This window comes from Mauremys mutica, chromosome 4 (assembly GCF_020497125.1).
Source record: "Mauremys mutica isolate MM-2020 ecotype Southern chromosome 4, ASM2049712v1, whole genome shotgun sequence".
Lineage (NCBI taxonomy): Eukaryota > Metazoa > Chordata > Testudines > Geoemydidae > Mauremys > Mauremys mutica.
The window spans coordinates 6,804,391-6,829,097 of NC_059075.1; the positions used below are offsets into that span (position 1 = coordinate 6,804,391).

The 24,707-nt window shown below is 38.7% G+C and overlaps 1 protein-coding gene across 1 annotated transcript in view; it reads right to left on the reverse strand.

Moving 5' to 3' along the window:
* The window catches only part of SOS2 (SOS Ras/Rho guanine nucleotide exchange factor 2), a 91,046-nt gene that overhangs the window by 7,785 nt on the left and 58,554 nt on the right, over nucleotides 1-24,707 (reverse strand). The window contains exons 11-19 of the mRNA XM_045015297.1: nucleotides 22,798-22,879; nucleotides 19,123-19,245; nucleotides 14,916-15,019; nucleotides 8,831-9,050; nucleotides 7,618-7,737; nucleotides 7,084-7,246; nucleotides 5,535-5,652; nucleotides 4,568-4,740; nucleotides 2,429-2,545 (exon numbers count right to left, since the gene is read on the reverse strand). Of these exons, the coding sequence (XP_044871232.1) occupies nucleotides 2,429-2,545; nucleotides 4,568-4,740; nucleotides 5,535-5,652; nucleotides 7,084-7,246; nucleotides 7,618-7,737; nucleotides 8,831-9,050; nucleotides 14,916-15,019; nucleotides 19,123-19,245; nucleotides 22,798-22,879 (1,220 nt within the window). The remainder of the gene's footprint in view (nucleotides 1-2,428; nucleotides 2,546-4,567; nucleotides 4,741-5,534; nucleotides 5,653-7,083; nucleotides 7,247-7,617; nucleotides 7,738-8,830; nucleotides 9,051-14,915; nucleotides 15,020-19,122; nucleotides 19,246-22,797; nucleotides 22,880-24,707) is intronic.

Below are 24,707 nucleotides of genomic sequence, written 5' to 3' on the forward strand. Positions count from 1 at the left end.
AACTGCAGGGGAACTAATGAAAAGCCCTGAAGTTTTCAGGGACAGGATAACCCTGACGATTCTGGAGGACCGATTACATTGCACCCAGGAAGAGAAACGTCCATTTAGCCAAACAACACGTTCTGCTGTACTCTTTCCTTCTTTGGTTGAGAATAAACAATGATCTCCAAGCATGAACATTCTAGATCTGATGCTCATCCAAATACCAGGCTGTAAGGTGAAGGGGCCATGGGGTTGGGATACTTGTTGTTGCTGTTCTTCTGAGGTAGTAGATACGTGAAGAGTTGGATGCTGATGGGAGGATAGGTTGACAGTCACAGAAGGCCCAGAAACAAGAAATGTTCAGAGCCTCCAAACTCCTCCAAAGAGAGTGCCAGTTCTTGTTCAAATAGCAGAGCTATCGGAACCAGTGGGTGAAAGCTCCTACCTATGGACTGAGGAGGGGAATGTTCCCATCTCCTTGAGGTAGTTTCCTCCTATGTTCACATTTTTCATGTTAAAAAAAGAACAGACTATGAGTAAGAAAAAGTGAAGATATCCTCCCATGAAGTGTAAGTTTAGGTTCGTCTTGAGTCTGGGGCAATCCAGTAATTGGGACCAATGAATCCAGAGCAACCACAGTCGTCATGGACAGCAGGTCGGGGGCCGTCGGTAGCACCAAAATGTCTACTTAGGAGCTCTTAAATGGGGTTGGCGGGTGCCAATCCTTATGAATTGGCATTGATATCAGTACCAGCAGATCCTCTCTCTTTTGTGCTTTGCCCTCATGATCAGAAAGTTTAAGTGAGCTTAAATCTTTAAGAACTGTGTGTGTGGACACACTGGGCTTGGACAACATCAGGGAAGGATCCCTTCTCTCAGAAAAAGACCTGGAAGAAAATCTGTCCTTATGCTTAGCGGGCCCCTAACTCTCACGAGAAGCCCTGTATGGCGACTCCTTGGGCTCAGCAGTTCTGGCTTCCTCTCCTGGGCTTGTACTTGTTGGGACACTGCTCATTGGTTGAGGCCAATGTACAGGTGGGTCTCCCTGGCCTGGATCAGACGGAGGTCTCATAGCATCTTACAGAAAAGGCTCTCAGACAGAGCTCTCATGTCTCATGGTTTTGAAGGAAAATGAGCAGCAAACACTGCATTTAGCTGAGACATGTGCCTCTCCCATATAATAGAGGCAGTGTTGGTGCTCACAGAGAAGGAGCGGGGGTGGGGTAAGAAGGGGTGGGGGGCGGGGATGCAGTTCTTAAACTCAGGACTCTGGGCATAATCTTTGTCCATGGGAAGAGACTCCCTGAGGTGGGGAGAAAGTATGTTGTTATCAAATACACCAAGATTAAAACTCTAACTACACTAAAATACTAAAAGCTATTTATAATATATTTACAGCTTTGAAGAAGAAAGAAGCATGAAGAAAATCTGTGGACAATGAGGGTTCATATTCAAGCCATTTGACGGTAAGAAGGAACTGGAGTGGTGGCAGTCTGCACTGCTCCTTACATCCTCATCTGGAGCACAAGGAGAACAACTGGGCAAAACTCTCCAGTCTCAGGCACATGGTGCACATGCGTACATACATGTGGAATACCTACAGGCACCATGTTTTTAAGGAGGCATTATTTTAGCAGCACTTCATCTGATTCTCTTGGTAGAGGAGGAGTATAACCTTAATCACCCTTAAGACACAAAAACTGTTAACTGCTTTATCGTTCTCTTACCCCAAGAATAAGAAAAAGGCACTCCTGATTTGCCAAGAGTTACAGCAAAGATAATGACCTAACAGTAAGTTTTCTATGAGGCAAAATATCGTGAAAATCACGTTATGCTTCAGCAGCTGTTATTTTAAAAATAAAATGTTAATTAAAATGACAAACTAATCAACACTATCTGGCTTCACAAGCAGATTGTACCTCATTTTAAATTTTGTAGTATATTTCAGTTCAGCACTGAAGTGAAGAGAATTTCCATTTAGCTCTGAAAGTGAAGTTTATTTTTGAAAATATTCCTCTGAATGTCAGAGAAAAATACCAATTAACATTTATTTCAAAATGCTTTTACAAAGGTCTCTCCCTTTTATTTTATGCAGGTTTTTCCACATTTTGAAATTAAAAGCACTTCACAATGCTATCAAGCCATTTTATAGGTTCTAAAGAGAAGAACTACACTGCATAAAATCAAACTTTTTAAGCTATTCTTTCCAAGATTTTATTGTAAACCACAATTTGCCTATAACGCCAAAAGAGGTGTATTTTTAGGAACTAAAATAATCTCTCAAACTAATAAACCAACAGTTCTGGAATAAAAAGTCTTGTGACAAAAACTCAAGAAATCTATAATTTCAAAAGAATTAAATACACATTATTAATAGTAATATTCATATTAATTTATTAACGTATCAGTGGATTTAAAATACTTAAATTACAAGAAAAAGACTTACAAATCTAGGTGGCTGCTTGCAGTTTCGAGGTTCAATTTCTAATGATTTGTTGAACAAGTAGTCTGTAAACTCTTTTTCTGGTGCATTTCCCATAGGATTGAGATTTTCAAAGAACCGCTAAAATGAGGTAAACAAGTTTCAATAAATAATTTTATATGCTCTTAACAACATTTGCATATATAGAAAATACAAAACTGTTCAAGGAAATCTGAACATTTCACTGACTACATGCAGCTTTTATACTACTGTTAATTCATTCCTGGAAAAATACAGCAACAAGTCCTGACACAAATGACAGTAAAAAACATACATTACAAGTTAACGATAATTAGGCTTGAAAGGATTAGATTTTTACCAGTAAATGTCAATTTCAGCGTACACACACAAACCAACAAAAAAAATTTCCATTGATGATAATCAAAATTTACGGACAGGCAGAGTAAGAAAAATGCTGCTTGAAAACTTAAGAGTTTGATTTAAGGATATTTATTTTGTATATTTTGACATGTAATATTGACAATTTGTTTTAAGGGTTATAAACTTTTAACTTTTTGAATCTCAGCAGCTATTACATAATTTTTGTCTGATCTCACCTATTCTGACACTCCACCCATATTTTCCTGCAATTGTAAAAATTTAAATAGATAAAAATCTAAAAAATGCTTAAAATAAACATCAGTATTATCTGTCAAAATTATAAAAATTGAATCCTGCCTAGTCTAATGATAATGTAAAATTTACTGACTAAAGGAATTATTTTAAATCACATGAACAGAGCTATTTTAAATAAATATTCTGTAAAATGCTTTGTAGTTATGTAGATGATTTACCAAGTATCTCAATGCAGTCATCAAGATCTTCCAGTTACTTCATTTTCAAACATTCTTTTTTTACCAACATCAATACTTATAACCTATAACTTACGATTACTATATTTCTGTCTTGTCTTGATTTGTTTTCAAAATATTCCAATGCTCCTCTTCGTAATTTTAAAATTATATCACTTAACCCTTTCCCAGAATTGTTCTCAGTAATGAACAGCACAATACAAAGAATGCTGTCACTCAGCTACAGTTTTCAGAGTGACCAGAACTGTACACATTATTTCAGGTGAGAGCATAGCGTAGATTTAAAGAATGGCATTTTGATATTTTCAGTACTGTTCTCATTCTTTATGTAGCCTAACATTGTGTTGCTTCTTTGACTGGTGCTGTAAACTGAGCAGACATTTATTGAATTGTCCACAAAACAGCCCAGGAGGTTACAATTAATTAACTGAGTGGTTACAGTTACTTAACAATCCATCACTGAGTATACGTAGTTTAAATTAGTCCTTCAACGAGCATTCCCTTACATTGCCAACAATAATTTAATCTGGCATCACATGGCCAATTCACCTTGCTTTAAGTCTTCCTGGAGTTCTTCAATATTCTCAAGTGTGAGGCTAATCTAATTCTGTGTCATCTGCAAATTTGCCACTTAACTGTTCACCCCCTTTACAGTTCATTAATATATTAAACACTGGTCGTAGTAAAGAATCTAGAGAAAACCGCTGTTTACCTTTTCCCATGTTGAAAGACGACCATTTATTCCTACTCATTGTTTTCTTTCATTTACTTTCAAATCCGTAACTGCTTGCCCTATGACTATTTAACTTCCTTAGTAGTCTCTTGTCAGAAACCTTGTCAAAGGAGTTTGGGATTAATTGGATACATACAAAGGATTCTAATATATCAGAGCAGCACACTTCTTCACAGAAACTGTTAGTTTCTCATCATATATTCATGTTGTTTTATAACTCTTTTCTTCCTCTTGCTCTAATCCTATTCACTCCGCTCCAGCTAGTGAAGTACTGTATAGCAATAGCAAAAACAAGAAGTGTCTGTTGTATAGTAATGAGCAGATGAGATATATGTGATGAACTATATTAAGAATTTAGAATTAATGTATGCTTTAACGCACACACTTTTCTTTACCAATGATGGTTATTGCACTATTAAGGCAGTCATCCCCACATCTACTAGTACCCTAGCAAGCATATCAGTAGAGCATCTGCCACAGTTTTTTTTATCATATGTTCACACATACATGCACACACATACACAAAGTATACACCTATTGTATTTGTTCTTCGATTACCCGTATTTCTGGTTCTATCCGTAAACAGTAAGGTTGGTTTTGATACTGCTGAATTTCGCCTGTAATTTCAGCCACTTTTCTCCTCTTACTGAAGTTGATTAACTCTTTCCCTTGTCTTTTAAGAAAGTCTGGATTCCCTTCTTCTGTCTTCAGAATATTTGTTAGATAGATTCCTAATATATATATAAACAAAGAATTTTGATTTTCACATTTCACCCCAACTCCTGTTTTCATTTTTTCTGATAAATGCCAGCAAAGAAATCCTCAGCATAAAAAGAGAGCAAACCATTTCTTTCAATGCACCAATACTGAATTAATCAGGAAGAGCAAATGAGCTATGCATTCTCTCTGAAAACTAAATATATTATAGAGGGAACAAGTTTTATCTGCTTATACTTAGGTCATGGTCGGGAGGTCACATTCCAGCAAGACTCCTCAGTATGTTTAGGTCACCCAGAAAGGAACAGTGTCAAGAATGTGAGATAAAGTTAAAGTTTAAGAGAAACCCTATTTTATTTTCATTGGAATTTGAGTCTGCATACAACAGCAATATCCATGGACTTTCTAAAACTGGAAGAAAACCAAATTTATAGAAAATACATTGCAAAGGAATACTAAAGCTTCTGAGGCAAATAACTAGCCAAAAGAGCAGTAATCACAGTCTCTACAAAATTGTTCTTGAAAACTCAAGAATTTTAGTGTACCAAGAGAACAAAAACATCTAGTATTTACACAATATGCAAACACTGTGTAACAGAGGCTACTGAATTTAACTATTCACAAACACTAATGTTAAAAATCTAATAAATCAGAAGTTATGCATAGCACAAGGGCAATTCTTCAGAGTACAGAATGTAATACCTTAAAAAACCTCAATGCATTTTCAGCATCTTAATTTGTTGCTCATTTTAATGTTAAAAGAAAGCCAACAGAAGAACCTTATCTCCAACCCTGTAGTACAACTTACCAAAGAAAGGCACGCAGGGTGGGTTTATTGACTTGAGTTTAGCTAGGTATTTCTTAAAGTGATCTTGACTTAGTTCTACTGCTTCATCCAAAACTTTCTTTTTTCTCTCCTGTAATGCCTAATTTATTGAAGAGAAAACAAAGCAACAATGTGTCTTTTGCATGGTTTGGTTAGTGAAAATAAGGTACCTTCATACTTATATTATCTATCTATAAATTAACAAAACCTTGTTTCTCACAATATTTGAATTTTAAATGTGTTTTAAAATGGTTTCCAGTGTACTACTACATCAACTGTCCCTGACTCTATGGCTTAAAACTTGCTGATGAAACCTCTGGTGTAGATGCAGAGATGCTGACAAAAGGGGGCTTCTGCCAACATAGCTAATGTTGTCAACCGGCAAAAAAAAATTGTCAGCATATGTTGCTTCTGTACCAGGGGACTTAACCAGCATAAGCTCTGTAGTGTGGGCAGAGCCCTAAGATGCATCACATGGAAATGTCAAACTACTGTAAATACAGATGATTATTTTCACTTTAATCAATTTACAAAAATAATCCCAATTGTTTTAAGTATGATTTATTTCAAATCTAAACAAATCAAACTTAGTTATCAGCATCTAGCACTGATACTAGTAAAAATATTTTTCTCCATACAACACAAACTCCATCCTTCTGTGCAAAACTGTCTTCTGAACTTCAGTAGTCTACTTCAGTGGAATTTATTAGTTTACCGCACACTCATTTTCAGTGAAAAAGTAACCAATTTACACTTTTTCTTCCTAAACTCACCAATGTTCCCCAATGTTTAAACTTTTTTCTCCAGAATCTGCTAAAACTGGCCTCAGATTCTTTTACACTCACTCTGACCAAGATACAGGAAAGCATCCCCATTTGGGAAAGCAAAGCTTAAAAAAAAAAATTCCTTGATAACAATGTTCTTAAGCACGTGCTTAAGTTCTTTCCTGAGCATTAAACTCTCTGTAAATGTCCAAACCTACGCATGGATCTTCTTTGGTCAGCGAAAGAAGAAAGGGGTCACCTGCATCTCTCACAGTTTCTCTTCCCTGCCCCCTAGCTGGAATTCTGCAGCTCCCAGATAGAGTTCAAGGTACAGTAAAAATTTTTAACTGGTATGCCGGGGAAACAGGGGGTGCCAGGTAACTCAGAGGGAGGGCTTTGGAGTGCAGGGGGATGAGGGGTGGAGTGTGGGGCAGAGGTGTGGTATGGGCTGCAGGGCACAGGCTCTGAGGAGGGAGTGAGTTTGGGTCCGAGACAAAATCTTAGCCTTAGTCATGACATTCAATCATTACCATGCTGGATTTGAGCTGTCAAGCTACAGGTGAAAGACTCCAGGTGTCATTACAAATCCCCTGTGGCACCCAGGACCCTTAATATGCTACTTTTTATAACATTCCTCACGAGTGTTTCACATTACATTTATAAAGAAAGTAACTGTAAAATAACAGTGTTTATTCCAAAAATGGTATATGATTTGTTTTTCTTGACAGTCTCTTAAGAAGGATGCACAAGTCACTCAGAAGACTTACCTCAAATGTATGATCTAGTCTGTACACGGACACAGAATTCATCGCACTGACTATCTCCAACACACCATTGAAATTATTCAACTCTTGAAAAACCTGCAGAATTTCGATTATCCTACTTAACACAGCCACTCGCTCCTCAAAATTCTCTGTTTCCACAATGCACCTAGTCAAGAAACATGGTATTAGGAAATGCTGGAATTAGGAAATTTGCTTTGCTAGGCACTGAAATCTAGTGTTTAGTCACCATAGAGAACAGGAGTTCAAAATGAAGACCATTACCTTAAGCTTCCCAGTGTTTTCACTGAAATAAGCAGTTTAAAACTTAAAAGGAGTAGGTTGCCTTGCAGATTTTTGGTTATGTCCTGTACTGTGCTAAGTACAAAATCAATGCTTAACTAAGGTAGTGATTACTGAAATACACAACTATTTTATAATTCAAAATAAAGGAATCTCCTTTAAACTGTAAGAAAATCTGAGCGATCCCTGAACTTCAACTTGATTCCATGTCAGTACATTAACATCCCCAGTTCTTACTTTTCAAACCAAAGAGTAAGATTTGTAGTGTGCCGAATCATTTTCAATAGATTTGGGGAGTTAATTTCCTTATCTTCTTTAGTCCACACACTCCCAACAAGTTCAGACGGCTGCACTGCCCTATTGAAAGAAAATGTTAAGTATGAGGCAAAGGAATGTTTAATACTTAATATTCATATTTTCCATGTTTGCGGTAGAAGACTTATTACATATTTCTTCCCCTTACTTGTGACATGACATTTGGTACAGATTATTCAATATAATCCGTCATGGAACAGTCATTCAAAATAATCATTGGACTGGTATTTTAACACGGACACTAACGGACTCTGGAAAATGCCTGTCTCTGTTAAAAGAACATCAGTGGTGTATTTTCAGATTAGAAAATTTCTAAGGACTCAGTTTTGTCTTCTGAAGGAAGAAATAAGCATCCTGAACAAAGAAAACTTCTCATTGTCTAATGGGCAAACACGAGTAATGTGTTGCTGAAATGGGAATCGACAAACCCTGTAAAAGCCTGATGTGCAAAAAGAAATATTTTATTAGAAATCCTTCTGCCTTTGTAGCATGCAAACCTTTCAAAGATCCCAGTTTAAATACCTTAGTTTTTACGAGGGCCCCTAGAGAATAAAGTTCTTTTTAGGATGCTACAAGCATTTTTTATAAGACACCCCCCCAAACTTTTATTTTGAGAATTCACATATTATGTCCCAATTATGTTTGAGTGTTGTTTACTCACTACAGCATTTTAGTGTCCTAATTATTTACTGTACAAGTTTGGTTATGTTGACACAAGCCTAATATGTTGATGGATAAACACTCTGGTTAGGACAGAAGGTGAGCAAACCTTACTTGGCAAATCATAAAAGAGAAGAATATACTTCAGGCTGATCCTACAAATTAAAGATTTTTTACTTGCTAAAGCTGAATGCAATTTGATTAACTCAATATTTCAATTACAAATGAAAGCCAAATATAGGGTAGGTATTAAAAGTGATTGCAGAGATGATCATTTCCCATTACAAACCTGTAAAGTGGGATTACATATGGCAACCAGCCCTTTTTTTATTTTTACTTTTAGATTTCCATATTAATCCTGCCAGTTTTCTCCTGTCAGAAAAGGAAATTCATGCTTCTGACTAGTGCAAATAGTGTGACTTATGGAGCCAACAAAAAGCTACTTAAGGAACACACACATTTTTTGAACAACTACCTGTAGAGATCAGATTCTAGAAGTGTTAGCTGACGAGCAATTTCTATTGGATGTAGTGTCATGAGGTCCATCTCAAACTGTCCAAGGTGGCAAATATGCCATTCAATTGGGGGAGGTTGGCTCTCAAAGGTAATGTTATGACTAATTCCATTTGCTTGAGCTTGTTTTTTTCTCTTGATAATCTTCGCAATGGATTCTACCCACTTCTTCATGGATTTGCCTGTAAAAAACAACATTAAAAACGTTCATACTAATGATTTAACAGCTTTTTCAAATGATACTTTTGTTGATGTACACTTCTGCTTGTTAACCAGTAGAATGATATAAAATAAGGTTAGCATTCAGTACTTAAGGAAAAGATTAACAAATTTGTATACATTTTATAGAATGGGATAGAAAAATTCAAGTTCATGGGCCAAATTATTTTCTTTAACAAACAATTTGTGCACCCACCAAAGGTTACATTTGTATATGCAAATCAGGAAATTGCATGTGCAAAGAAGTTAGGCATGCAGTTACCTATTTCCATATGCAAACACAGGCACAAAGAGTGCACATTTTTGGATGCACCTGTTTTGTACTGAATTTTGATAGCCTGGCCCTATTTGTTCAAGTTTACAGTTTTTAGTTGTGTGATGACTTTACAATATATTGTGTTAGTTCATTAGAGAGACATGCTGGGTGAGGTAAAATCTTTTATTGGGTCAACTTCTGCTGGTGACAGAGAATCATTTGAGCTACACAGAGCTCTTCTTCAGATCTGGGAAAGGTACTCAGGTCTGGTCTACACTAGGAAATTAGGTCGGTATAACCAGAGTGTGAAAAATCCAGATTCCTGAGCAACACAGTTAAACCAGCCTAATTTCCTAAAGTAGACAGCCCTACCACCTCTTGGAAAGGTGGATTACCTATGCCAAAGGGAGAATCCCTCCTGTTGGTAGCATCTTCACTGAACTGTTACAGAGGTGTCACTGCAGCGTTTTAAGTGTAGACAGACTCTCAGGGCAGGTCTACACTATGGGGGAAAGTCGATCTAAGCCACGCAATTTGAGTTACGTTAGTAGTGTAACTCAAGTCGATGTAGCTTAGATCTACTTACCGCAGGGTCCACACTATGCTATGTTGACAGGAGACACTCTCCTGTCAACTCCCCTTACTCTTCTCATTCCGGTGGAGTACTGGAGTCAATGGCAGGATGATCTGTGGTCGATTTAGCGGGTCTTCACTAGATCTGCTAAATCGACCCCCAGCAGATCGATCGCCGCAGGGCTGATCTACTGGTAAGTGGAGACAAGCCCTCAGACTCACAGCTAAATACAAGACTGTTTAGCATAAGTAGTTAACACCTATTGTAAGAGACCACTCAAGGTGAAGTGGCCTGTTAACAACTCTGCAGCATAAAGACTTGTAAAAATAAACATTTATAAATGTTTACTTTTGAATACTAAGATTGTTTAATAAATGTACAGTACATAAAACACATCCTGGGACCCAGTGAGTCTTTAGACCAGGGATTTCAAACCAAAATCCTTTCAAGGAACTGGCCAAAAGTAGTCTATATTTAATCAGGAAAATCTTACGCAGTGACTATCAATCCAACAGGGGATCAACAACTGTTTTTTAAATTTGTAACTCAAAATTGTACTACAGGATGGTTAATTTGGTAATCTAAAAGTGACATCCAGCATTGCCAAGAAGTCATCTAGATTCAGTTGACATCAATGTTACTCTCCAAGTGGACTGCAAAGGGAGTTTGCTCATGTCTTTAGGGCAGTGGTTCTCAACCATGGGTACACATACACCTGGGGGTTTGCAGAGGTCTTCCAGGGGATACATCAACTCATCTAGATATTTGCCTAGTTTTACAACAGGTTACATAAAAAGCACTAGAAAAGTCAGTACAAACTAGGGCTGTTGATTAATTGCAGTTAACTCACACGATTAACTCAAAAAAATTAAAAGCGATTAATGGCAGTTTTAATTGCACTGTTAAACAATAGAATAGCAATTGAAATTTATTAAGTATTTTTGGATTCTTTATTACCTTTTCAAATATATTGATTTCAATTACAACACTGTATACAAAGTAGACAATGCTCACTTTATATTGTTATTTTATTACAGATATTTGCCCTGTAAAACTGGCTAACAAAAGAAATAGTATCTTTCAGTTCATCTCACACAAGTACCATAGTGCAATCTCTTTATCGTGAAAGTGCAACTTACAAATGTAGATTTTTTTTGTTATATAACTGCACTCAATAACAAAACAATGTAAAACTTTAGAGCCTATAAGTCCACTCAGTCCTACTTCTTGTTCAGCCAATCGCTGAGAGAAACAAGTTTGTTTACATCTGCAGGAGATAATGCTGCCCGCTTCTTATTTACAATGTCACCTGAAAGTGAGAACAGGCATTCGCATGGCACTTTTGTAGCCAGCATTACAAGGTCTTTACATGCCAGATATGCTAAACATTCGTATGCCCCTTTATGCTTCGGCCACCATTCCAGAGGACATGCTTCCATGCTGATGATGCTTGTTTAAAAAAAAAACCGCATTAATTAAATCTGTGACTAAACTCCTTAGGGGAGAATTGTATGTCTCCTACTCTGTTTTACCTGCATTCTGCCATATATTTCATGCTATAGCAGTCTTGGATGATTACTCAGCACATGTTCATTTTAAGAACACTTTCATGGCAGATTTGACAAAACACAAAGCAGGTACCAGTGTGAGATTTCTAAAGATGGCTACAGCACTCAACCCAAGGTTTAAGAATCTGAAGTGCCTTCCAAAATCCAAGAGGGACAAGGTGTGGAGAATGCTTTCAGAAGTCTTAAAAGAGCAACATTCTGATAAGGAAATTACAGAATCTGAACCACCAAAAAAGAAAATCAATCTTCCGCTGGTGGCATCTGACTGACTTAGATGATGAAAATGAACATGCGTCGGTTCGCACTGCTTTGGATTGTTAGGGAGCAGAACCCATCATCACCATGGATACATGTCCTTTTGAATGGTGGTTGAAGCATGAAGGGACATATGAATCTTTAGTGCATTTGGCATGAAAATATCTTGCCATGCTGTTTACAATAGTGCCATGCGAATGCCTATTCTCACTTTCAGGTGACATTGTAAACAAGAAGCGGGCAGCATTATCTCCTGCAGATGTAAACAAACTTGTTTCTCTCAGCGATTGGCTGAACAAGAAGTAGGACTGAGTGGACTTATAGGCTCTAAAGTTTTACATTGTTTTATTTTTGAATGCAGGTTTTTTTGGTACATAGTTCTACATTTGTAAGTTCATCTTTCATGATAAAGAGATTGCACTACTGTACTTGTATTAGGTGAATTGAAAAATACTATTTCTTGTTTTTTTACAGTGAAAATATTTGTAATAAAAAATATAAAGTGAGCACTGTACACTTTGTATTCTGTATTGTAAGTGAAATCAATATGTTTGAAAATGTAAAAAAATTCAAAACTATTTAAATAAATGGTATTCTATTATTGTTTAACAGAGCAATTAATCAAGCAATTAATTGTGATTTTTTTTTTTTTTAAAGCTTGACAGCCCTAGTACAAACTCAAATTTCATACTTGTTTATACTGCTCTATATACAATATACTGAAAGGTAAGTACAACATTTATATTTCAATCAATTTATTTTATAATTATATGGTAAAAATAAGAAAGTAAGCAATTGTTCTGTACTAGTGTGCTGTGACACTATTGTATTTTCATGTCTGATTTTGTAAGCAAGTAGTTTTTAAATGAAGTGAAACTTGGGGGTACACAAGACAAATCAGACGCCTGAAAGGGGTACAGTAGTCTGGAAAGGTTGAAGGCCACTGCTTTAGGGAATGTTATCACACTGTTCAACTATAAGTAAGGTTATATTTTAGTCACGGGTATTTTTAGTAAAAGTCATGGATAGGTCATGGGCAGTAAAGAAAAATTCACGGCTCGTGACCTGTCCATGACTTGTACTATATACCCCTGACTAAATCGTGGGTGTTCTGGGGGGTGGGAGGGCGGCCCAAGGGTGCCACGGGTGCTCTGGGGAGGGGAGAGGTTGGTGGTACGCAGCCTGGGACCCCCACTGCTGCTGGGGTGTGTGTGTTTGACGGAACTAGCAGGCTCCCTACCTGGCTATGTGCGGTGACATGTCCCTCAGCTTCTAGGTGGAGGCACGGCCTGGGGGCTCTACGTGCTGCCTCCGCCTCGAGCTGTGGCTCCGCAGCTCCAATTGGCCGGGAACCACGGCCAATGGACGCGGTGGGAGCAATGCCTGTGAGCGGAGGCAGCGCACAGAGCCGCCTGGCCACACCTCCACCTAAGAATCAAGGGAGGGACGTCGCCACTTCTGAGGAGCCCCCCAAGGTTAGCACTAGCTGGAGCCCTCACCCTCTCCCGTGCCTCAACCCCCTTCCCCAGCCCTGAGCACCCTCCCACACCCAAACTTCTGCTGCTGTGGGGGGGGGGGGAGGGGGGAGGGTCTGCCCGAGCAGTGGCTGGTGTGGGTGGCCCAGAGGCTGCCTGAACTGCTCAGGCGGCCCCTGGCCCAGTCACATCGGCTGCTGCAGAAGTCATGGAGTTCCCAGAAAGTCATGGCATCCGTGACCTTAGTGACTTGCAGCCTTAACTACAAGACCTAACGAAGTAACAGTAATTGAAGCTAAAAGGTTTTTATTGTTCAGCTCTCCTCTTCTGGAAGAAAATGGTTGTTGTGCAGGGTCTTCAGGACAAGGATAATAAAATGGGAAAGGATCAGTGTTCCAGCAGGGAAGAAATTTTTTCTTCTCACTGAGGAAAAATTTTCTCTATGAACTTAAAGTTGGGAAGAGGCAGAATTCAATAAAAAATATTTAGATTATACTGGTTTATTTCTTAACTTTTTTAATTTAAATTATCACCACTGTGCAAAATTATAGGTGTTAATTATTTTTCCGATTTTTATCAATTCAAATGTTTACAGTTTCAGGAAATTATGGGGGAGTCAGACAATTGATCACAGTAGACACAGATTCAAAGAGTTTGTTTTATAACCATTAAAACACAAATTGTCGATATGTCAAAGTGAAGTTCTGAAACAGCCTTCCAAGGAGAGTAGTGAGGGCAAAAGACGTATCTGGCTTCAAGACTAAGCTTGATAAGTTTATGGAGGGGATGGTATGATGGGATAGCCTAATTTTGGCAATTAATTGATCTTTGATTATTAGCAGGTAAATATGCCCAATGGTCTGTGATGGGATGTTAGATGGGGTGTGATCTAAGTTGCTACAGAGAATTCTTTCCTGGGTGCTGCCTGGTGAGTCTTGCCCACATGCTCAGGGTTTAACTGATCACCATATTTGGGGTCGGGAAGGAATTTTCCTCCAGGGAAGATTGGCAGAGGCCCTGGAGGATTTTCGCTTTCCTCTGCAGCATGGGGCACGGGTCACTTGCTGGAGGATTCTCTGCACCTTGAGGTCTTTAAACCACAATTTGAGGACTTCAATAACTCAGACATAGGTTAAGGGTTTGTTACAGGAGTGGGTGGGTGAGATTCTGTGGCCTGCATTGTGCAAGGTCAGACTAGATGATCATAATGGTCACTTCTGACCTTAAGTCTATGAGTCTATATAAAGTAAATATACTTAAATCAAACTCTAATATAATCTCAAGCAACATTTTTCTTGCCTATCTGTAAATTTTGATCATCATCAATGGAAATATTTTTTTGTTGGTTTATGTGTCCCAGGAAATTGATATTTGCTGATAAAAAAAACTAATCCTTCCAAGCCTAAAGATGTTTTGAATTCTAGAGAGACCATACTGGTTTCAGACAATGGCAATCTTAAATATTTACTGCTAAATAAGCTTTGATAAAACAACATAGTAATGTCTGATATTATTTAGGTTTCGGACTTAATCTTGCAATGTCTATGCACATGAGATTTGACTTCAACTGGAGTACTTACATGAATAAAAAGAACTGCTCATGTGAGTAAAGTTACTCACGTGTGTAAGAGCTAGCAGGAACAGACCCCCAGAATGTATTAGAAAGTAAAAAGAACAAATGGATTGTACAGTTACCGTACCTCTTACACTTGAAATAAATGTCTCCAGTTTATCGAGCAACTCCAGATCTCTTTCAAAATCATAAAAATGATGTTCTACCCAGTGTCGAAAAACATTTAATATCCTGAAAAATAAGGGGGGAAGAGAGGGAGGAAAAAAAACGTATTTTTAATTTTTATGAACCCTCACGTCCAGCCAACCTGCACACTGATGAAGCACGGGTTCTGCAGAAGTTACAGTATGCAATCATGTAATTAAGGACCATCACAACGCACATGCACAATAGGTTGGAGTCACAACTGAGTGTGGAAACTTAACTTTGATAATCCTGGAATTCTGAGAACATAACTTTGCAGCTTTAACAGTCAGGTTTTTAAAAAAAAAGAGGAGGGATTAATGGAAGATTGTACCCAAAAGAGTAAACCATAAGAATATAAGAACAGCCATACTGCGTCAGACCAAAGGTCCATCTATCCCAGTATCCTGTCTTCTGACAGTGGACAATGCTAGTGCCCCAGAGGGAATGAACAGAACAGGGAATCATCAAGTGATCCATCCCCTGTTGCCCATTCCCAGCTTCTGACAAACAGAGGCTAGGGACACCATCCCTGCCCATCCTGGCTAATAGCTATTGATGGACCTATCCTCCATGAATTTATCTAGCTCTTTTTTGAACCTTGTTATAGTCTTGGCCTTCACAACGTCCTCTGGCAAGGAGTTCCACAGGTTGACTGTATGTTGTGCGAAAAAATACTTCCCTTTGTTTGTTTTAAACCTGCTGCCTATTAAATTTCATTTGTTGACCCCCTTGCATGACAAATTAAAACTGTCCATATCAACCCGCACAAACAAATCTCTCTCCATACCACCCCATTAGTTCTTGTGTTATGAGGAGGAGTAAATAACACTTCCTTATTTACTTTCTCCACACCAGTCATGATTTTCTAGACTTCTATCATATCCTCCCTTAGGTGTCTTTTTTCTAAGTTGAAAAGTCCCAGTCTTATTAATCTCTCCTCATACAGCATATGCTCCATACCCCTAATAATTTTTGTTGCCCTTTTCCAATTCCAATATATCTTTTTTGAGATGGGGCGACCACATCTTCAGGCAGTATTCAAGATGTGGGCATACCATGGATTTATATAGAAGCAATATGATAATTTCTGTCGTCTTATCTATCCCTTTCTTAATGATGTCCAACATTCTGTTCCCTTTTTTGACTGCCGCTGCACATTGAGTGGATGATTTCAGAGAACTATCCACAATGACTCCAAGACCTTGTTCTTGAGCAGTAACAGCTCATTTAGACACCATCATTTTATATGCATAGTTGGGATTATGTTTTCCAATGTGCATTACTTTGCATTTATCAACACTGAATTTCATCTGCCATTTTGTTGCCCAGTCACCCAGTTTTGAGAGATCCTTTTGTAGCTCTTCACAGTCTGCCTGGGACTTAACTATCTTGAGTAGTTTTGTATCATCTGCAAATTTTTCCACCTCACTCTTTACCCCTTTTTCCAGATCATGGAATATGTTAAATAGGACTAGACCCCATGCAGACCCCTGGGGGACACCACTATTTACCTCTCTCCATTCTGAAAACTGACCATTTAGTCCTACCCTTTGCTCCCTATCTTTTAACCAGTTACCAATCCATGAAAGGACCTTCCCTCTTATCTCATGACTGTTTACTTTGCTTAATAGCCTATGGTGAGGGACCTTGTCAAAGGCTTTCTGAAAATCTAAATACATTATATCCACTGGATCCCCCTTGTCCACATGCTTGCTGACCCTCCTCAAAGAATTCTAGTAGACTGGGGAGGCATGATTTCCCTTTGCAAAAACCATGTTGACTATTCCCCAACAAATTACTTTCATCTATGTGTCTGACAATTTTGTTCTTTACGATAGTTTCAACCAGTTTGCCCGGTACTGAAGTCAGGCTTGCCGGCCTGTAATTGCCGGAGTCATCTCTGGAGCCCTTTTTAAAAATTGGCATCACATTAGCTATCCTCCAGTCATTTGGTACAGAAACTGATTTAAATGATAGGTTAACAGACTACAGTTTGTAGTCCTGCATAACAAAAGAATAAAGTAAAGTCCAACATTCTTATATCATTAGCAAATTTCTCAAGCGAAAAAGTTAGTTAACATTTACAAAAAGGCAGAGGTTTTCTAATTGTTTCTCTTTCCTATTTACATTTTTCATTTAAAAAATGGATATATCAAAAGTCAGTGTTGTAGTAATAATAATAATAATAAGACTTTTTTATACCCTTTTATTCACATGAAAGGAAAGGAACAGTACAAGATCTACTTTTTTCTCTTAAGATCAGGAAATACAAGTTTTCATCTGCCTTCTCTCTACTTTCTTAAACATTAAGCATCAAATTAACCTTTAGAACCAAAGTACGATTACTCTTGTCCTTTGAACTCTTAAGATGAGAAACTTTGCTTTTCTCTCCTCTCCTCCAAGCAAAAAAACTCCTTGAGCTGATGCCTCAAACTTTATTAGATTCATTTGGGCCTATTGCCTTGTTATCTAGATGCATGACAAATTAAAACTGGCCATATCAACCCGCACAAACAAATCTCTCTCCATACCACCCCATAAGACCATAACTTGTAGTGGCCCAGATTAAAGATATACTTTGCATCATGCTCTGAAAGTCAATAAACTCAAGCGCTGCTAAGGGACCAGAAAAAAGCAGGTTCCATAGTTGGGGACCCTCCACCACAATCAACTTACCTCCATTTAAGAGTTTCATGTACACTTTGTCAACAAAAAGACCTCAGCTGATTCCAGCCATTATCAGTTTGCATATAGAAAATACGCAAGCTATTAGAAGCCACAGACAATTCTAATTTCTCCCAAGAACAAAATTTTAACAATAAATCACAAGAGTGTGTGAAGTAAATGACAGTTTTAAACTGCCCCTCCTCACAAAGCCTAAATGCTGTTTATGTGGCAGCTTAGGGCCCGTGGATCACTTTCCGTTTTAAAACCTCTAGTTTAAGAGTATTTCATATCCCCATGTAGCTTGTATAAGAAGCAGCCAAAAGTAGCCATTCAGGCAACTAAGTACTGCTGAAAGGTAGAGCACCAGAAAACCTTTCAGTAAAAAACTAGATTTCAGCCAGATCTACTGAACAGATAGAAATCTGGGCTCATAAAAGAAGACAAGACTCATAGGCTCCAAACAGTTCATCAAGCCATAAAAGAAGGCAACAAGTCACAAAAATTATTTTATAGAAGTTAGTAGCAAGAAACCGTTTATAAATTTCCCACTCTATTTCATTTTCTATTACAAATGATTTATCAAAGTAGAAAAATACATCGCATGAACTCTTGAAAAACAAATGTAAAAAGGTTATTTTAATAGCAAACAAAGTTAGGGATCCACACTCTAAAAGCACTATGCCTAATCAGGGTGTACATTGGTAAGCGGCTTACCACCAGAGGAACAAGATGAAAACAAGGCATTCACCAACAGGATTATCTTAAATGCGGCTTTAGTTCTTTCAAGTGTTAACCTTAAAAGGCTGAATTAAGCGCCTTAAAGTAGCTCCCAATTCAATTTATTATTGTTAAATAGTCTGGCTGACTCCACAGCACTTGAGTGACTGGAAGTACTAATGGAGAAACAACAATTTCTCTCTGAAGTACTATCGTAAACATTCCTACAGATCAGACTTCAGAGGGAAACCCATTCTTCTTAGACCAGTTATGGTGATCAATAGTGCTGCAGAGAAAACTGCACAGCTATGAGAAGCTACCTGTGTACAAATACATCAACCGGGTTGGAACAGGGAGTGAAAAAAGCAATGGAACTGAACAGAAAAAGGAAAGAGGGTTAACCAGCTTAGGCTACCTTTGTGGCTATAACCTATAAAAATAGTCATTCAATATAAGAGGAGTAATTGTAATTGCACATACCTCACCTGCACTCATTTTAACACAATGAGCAACAGGCTTTTTTTTTGTAGGGTGTTCAGTTTTCAGCTGTGAGCAGCATGGAACAGACATACGATTGTAACAACCAACAGGATCCTAAATGACTAATCATACCATGTCTTTGGATTATCATTGTCCATAGCCTGGCCACGCTAACAACTTAACACTTGATACCAGTCTTCACAGTAAGCTGTGTCTTCAGAAACAGGATACACAAACTGAACTAAAATTTGGATCTGATGCAGGAAATATAAAGGCACCCAAACCTGAGTTGTACTGGCTGGACATATTCCTTGCGAAATCTTTTCAGGTCTGCGCTGATTGGCTGTTCTCCTTTCTCTATTGCCAACCTATCTGCTTCAGTAGGCTCAGGCTCTGGGATTTCAAACCTATGAACAAAAGCACAAAACTGATTATTGATTAAACCTTTTTATATAAAACCAATTAAGTAAAAACATAATTAAAATGGTTTAAGTACAGTGAAAACTCCTCAGCAACGCATGAGTGGGTGGATATATGCTGCTCTAATTCCAGGTTTGATTTACTTCAAGACTATCTGAAAATCCACACCTTTGGTGCATTGATGAAAAGTTAAGGAATGCCGTACTGCTCTTTTCAAAGCTTATAATTTCATTAGCCTTCATTTGTGTCCTGACACTAGCCATCAAATTAAAGATCTTTATCTTCAAGGTCCTACAAAATACAACCCATGTCTACATCTCAATTCATCTCTTAGCCTCCCTCTCTCCACTATTTCCTTTTCGTCTTGTCAAGCTGTATAATTCATTTTAACTGGTCATTTCTTGCCAACCAAATAAACCCATTTCATCCATGAATCTCGCCTAAATTATAGTCACCCTACTGATTTCTCTGCACTCTGTTACCTGAGAAGTTCTACACCTCGTGTTAGACTGCAAGCTCCTTTTGGTAGGGATAGGGATCATATCCTCTATATAGCTTTAAAAGCACAGCGTATGTTTATGGGGCTATACAGTTCATAACAAAATTTTTATCACTGTTGTTTGGTAGCAGGGTAATGCCCAAAGGCCTTCGTCAGGATGGGACCATTATCGTACTACAAACGCATTGGCCCAGGATCCAAAAAAGCTTATATTAAAAAGGCAAAAAGACAAAGGGAGGAGGAGGAGGATACAAGCACATGCCTTGTTTTTTACATCTGTATTTTTAATTCTTGTGCCCCAGAAGACAGGCACCATACTTCAAAAATAGCCAAATGGATCAAACTTTCAAAAATGTCATCTCAGCACAAACAGGCATGAAATTTCAGTTTAAAATTGTGGCTGAAAATAAGTGTTTATAATGACAGTGCTGTTTCAAGCATAACCACTGTGCTGCCAGTACTATTATTAATTATTTGTATTCCCTCAGCACCTAGGAGCCCTCAGTCATGGACCAGAACCCATTGTGCTATGTGTTGTAGAAACACGGACCAAAAAGACAGTGCACAGTTATATTAATATCAGTGAAACTGATGTAGCATCTTTCATTTCAAAGGATCCCAATAAAGCTTCACAGACACAGCTTCACCACTGGGACAGAGGTAAGCAACCAGAGCACAGCACACAATGAGGGTGGAAGAACGGTTGTGTCAAGGAGGTTGTGTCAGATATTCCCTCCTATGAAAACTAACACAGATTCCTTAATGTCCAGGCAGAATATATAGTCACTTTTTTTTTTTTAAGTCCCCAGAAACCCCCCCACAGTAATCTGCATTTTGAACTTATTTTACTCTTTGTCAAGTTGAAGGGGTCAGTCAACTCTGCCAGGATTTGAACCTGTGGTTTGAACAAATTTAAGGATTTCAATCAGTTGTGCAAGCACTCAGGCAGATGCTCAGGGCTAGACCGAGGAACAGACCTGTGCCTAGGCCCCCATTTCGCACAGTCACACAACAGAGGGCAGTATATATCTGCTTTCATTTTTTTCTTTTAAATCATGCAAGTTTTTAGTCTATATGGCTGCAGGCAAAGAGAAGCTTGAAAAGATGACCCAAGTGTAATCTATGCAGTGATGTCTGCAAACAATCTGAAACATCAGTTTTGAAAGGTGTGACATCTACACAGATGTTAATGCCAAGATCCACTCTTACCACTCTAGCAGAGGACTATGTATGGCAGATGGAAAAAAATGCAGCAGGCCCAGACCACTGGATTAAGTACTGGCCTACCCCCGTTACCACTCTGGCCTCTCCATGAAAGAAAGGGAAGTCTGCTGTTGCTTATAGGGGAAAAAAGGGGATGGCAGGACAGGACCAGTGCCTCTCTTTGGCAGAAGAACAATGCTTCCTGCCTCTGGCACTCCAAGATGGGTGAGTTGTTGAGGTGAAGCCATGGTGGCCGCACGTCATGGTGCGCCTAGGATCCTGGATGGTCTTAATCCAGCCCTGCACATGCCTAATTTTAATAATGTGCTTTAAGTATCTACAGGATCAGGGTCTAAAAGCAGGAATCTCAAACTCAAATCACCACGAGGGCCACATGAGGACTAGTACACATTGGCCCGAGGGCCGCATCACTGAAACCTTTTCATACAAAGATACAAAAGTATAGTCAAAAATGAAAAAAACGAAGAGTAATATAGTATGTTATTAAAAGTCAATGTATTAACTTTTTAAAAACTATAATGCGAAGAGGGGTTTTAATAAAATATAAACACCTGTAACTATTCCTTATGTGGTCAGTAACACTGATGATGATCTACACTAACAGTCTATCAACACAGCTGTAATGGCAGGAACTTTTTAAAGTAACTGTTCATACAAAATATGTTGCCACTTTTAACATTCTTCCCAACTACTCACAGCAAAGAATCATATGTGCTGAACTTCATACCTCAGACTGCTCATCTAGTCCATGAGGCCCCGCCCCTGCCCCACCTCTTCCCCGCCCCTATTCCAACCTTCCTCAAATCCCCGCCCCCACCTCTTCTCTGCCTCCTCCCCCAAGCGCACCGCATCCCTGCTCCACCCCCCTTCCTCCTGGAAAGTCCTAAGCACGGTCAAACAGCTGTTTGGCGGTGGGAAGCGCTGGGAGGTAGGCGGAGGAGTGGGGATGCGGCGTGCTCGGGGGAGGGGAAGAGAAGGGGAGGCAGGGGGGAAGTGGAGCTTGGCTGCCGGTGGAGTCGGTGCCTATGGTGGGCCGCAGGAAATAACTCCGCGGGCCGGCCGCATGTTTGAGACCCCTTGTCTAAAGCTTAAACAACAAAGACATCTACAAAACACTGAAATGTAATTTACAATTTAAATACAATTTTAATACAAAAGAAAAAATGGGGCGTGTAACTTTTAGCTTCAGAAAGTTGCTACTGAAAGTAGAAGAGCACCAGTTAAAGCTTGGGCTAGCCAGCTGAGTACAAACCCGGCTGGTACATACTTGGGCAGCTAGCGGAGCCGCGGCCTGCTGCTATATTTAGCATGCTGGCTCGAGCAGCATGTGTCTGTCTACCCATGTTGGGAAGCATCCTCCCAGCTGCTGTGTAGAGACACCCCCAGGCTTGCGCTTGGTTACTGTTTTAAGGGTGTCCACATTAGGGGTTTCCACCAATTGAGCTACATTGATTTTAAACAGTGTACTTTTCTAGTATAAATATAGCTTACAATTATTTGTATTTTTCTAGTATTCACATGGCCTACACAGTCATGTGTATATTGTTTCTGTTAACGTCTATTTAACTTCAATGACATTTAACATTTTGGAAAAAATAAGCTTTTGTTAAAATTTCATTCCCTCTTCTTCCTCTCCCTTCCTTTTAAAAAGATATTTTAAGACAATTCATGACATGTATAAAGTTTTCCTATATATGGGATGGTTAAATCAGATCAAAACATGCTGCCATATTGCACTGCAAACATCAGAAGAGAAGGAGCAAGTAATCTAAACTGAAAAACCCCAGTGTCTTCAGAATAAATGTTTGTTGTTTACCTTTCAATCAACAAGCTCAGCAATTCCTGTGGCTTACAAAAGGAGCGGTAGGTAGTAAGGAAAGTGCGAACAAAATTAGGATCTGTCAAGGGAAAACAAGAAAACGAACAAAATGAATTTTATACAATGATTTCAACTTTCACTGATGATAAAAAATATGGCTATAAGAGACAAAGTTATTAATGCCAATTAAAAGTTTAATGCTAATAAAGAATTACCTTCAAAAAAACCTTTTTAGTGAGATTCAATTACATCAAATTTCATTTCTAGTTTTTAAAAAACATTACACCTAAAATCTATATTAAGATAATAGATTGCAAAGTCAGGCACTCAAATTTAGGAAATATCAGTTTAGTTTAAATGTCAAATTTCAAGTCCCTGTTCCTCAGCATGGAGGCACTAGAAATTCTCAACAAAATGGCTGTAAGAACTTTAACAAGGGCAAAACATATTATTCCTTAACTCTGATCTGAGAAATGGTTGAACTTTTTTTTTCTGAAATTAAAAAAAAAAAAAAAAAAAGTCAGCTAGAGGCACTCAGCACAGAACATTCCTGCCTAAAATTTCAACCAAATGGTTAGAGTTGCGAAAAATTATAAGCAACTGAAAATAGGGTCTTATATAATGGGAAGTATCATGCAACCTTAACTATAGGCATTGCTACTTGTGCCACCTATAATAAAACATATAGCAACTTAGTAAGTTACTTTTACTATTTCAGCTTAACCATAAAAGGTTTGGGTTTTCTAACTTAGTAGTTGTAATTTTTGTATGCATAAAGATCTTCTAATATGCCTACCATTTTGTGTAAGGCTGCACCATTGTTTCATCATTCCAAATCATACAAGTTATACACTTGCAGGATTGTTCCATACAGATATTTTCTAAGCAGCAGCTCTTAAACTTTATTGGTTTACATATCATCTTCTTAAAAAAAGCGTTGTGAGATCACAGAATCATAGAAGATTAGTGTTGGAAGAGACTTCAGGAGGTCATCTAGTCCAACCCCCTGCTCAAAGCAGGACCAACCCCAACTAAATCATCCCAGTCAGGGCTTTGTCAAGCCAGGCCTGAAAAACCTCTAAGGATGGAGATTCCACCACCTCTCTGGGTAACCCATTCCAGTGCTTCACCACCTTCCTAGTGAAATAACGTTTCCTAATATCTAACTCAGACCTCCCGCACTGCAACTTGAGACCATTGCTTCTTGTTCTGTCATCTGCCACCACCGGGAACAGCCTCGCTTCATCCGCTTCGGAACGCCCTTCAGTTAATTGAAGGCTGCCATCAAATTCTCCCTCACTCTTCTCTTCTGCAGACTAAATAACCCCAGTTCTCTCAGCCTCTTCTCGTAAGTCATGTGCCCCAGACCCCAAATCATTTTCGTTGCCCTCCACTGAATTATCTATCTGTCCACATCCTTTCTGTACGCAATACTCCAGAAGTGGCGTTACCAGTGCCGAATAGAAGGAAATAATCACTTCCTCCAATCTGCTGGCAATGCTCCTACTAATGAAGTCCAATTGAGGACCTGCTCCATGATTTTTTTAAGGACTGAGGTGAGGCTGGCCAGTCTGTAGTTCCCCGGATTCTCCTTCTTACCTTTTTTAAAGGTGTTTTTTAAAAGGCATTATATTTGCCTTTTTCCAATCATCTGGGACCTCCCCCGATCACCACGAGTTTTCAAAGACAATGGCCAATGGCTCTGCAATCACATCAGCCAACTCCATGCAGGGAGCATTCAGCCAAATGAATGCATGGATCAACAGGCATGTACCACAGTTTGGGAACGCCAATCTAATGGTTTGCTCAGTCTACTTTTAAAAGTCCTAAGCAAGGGGACCTTCCATTACTTCCCTTATGAGATTATTTCACAGGCTAATACATTCGACTCTCAGGTTTTCTCTGAC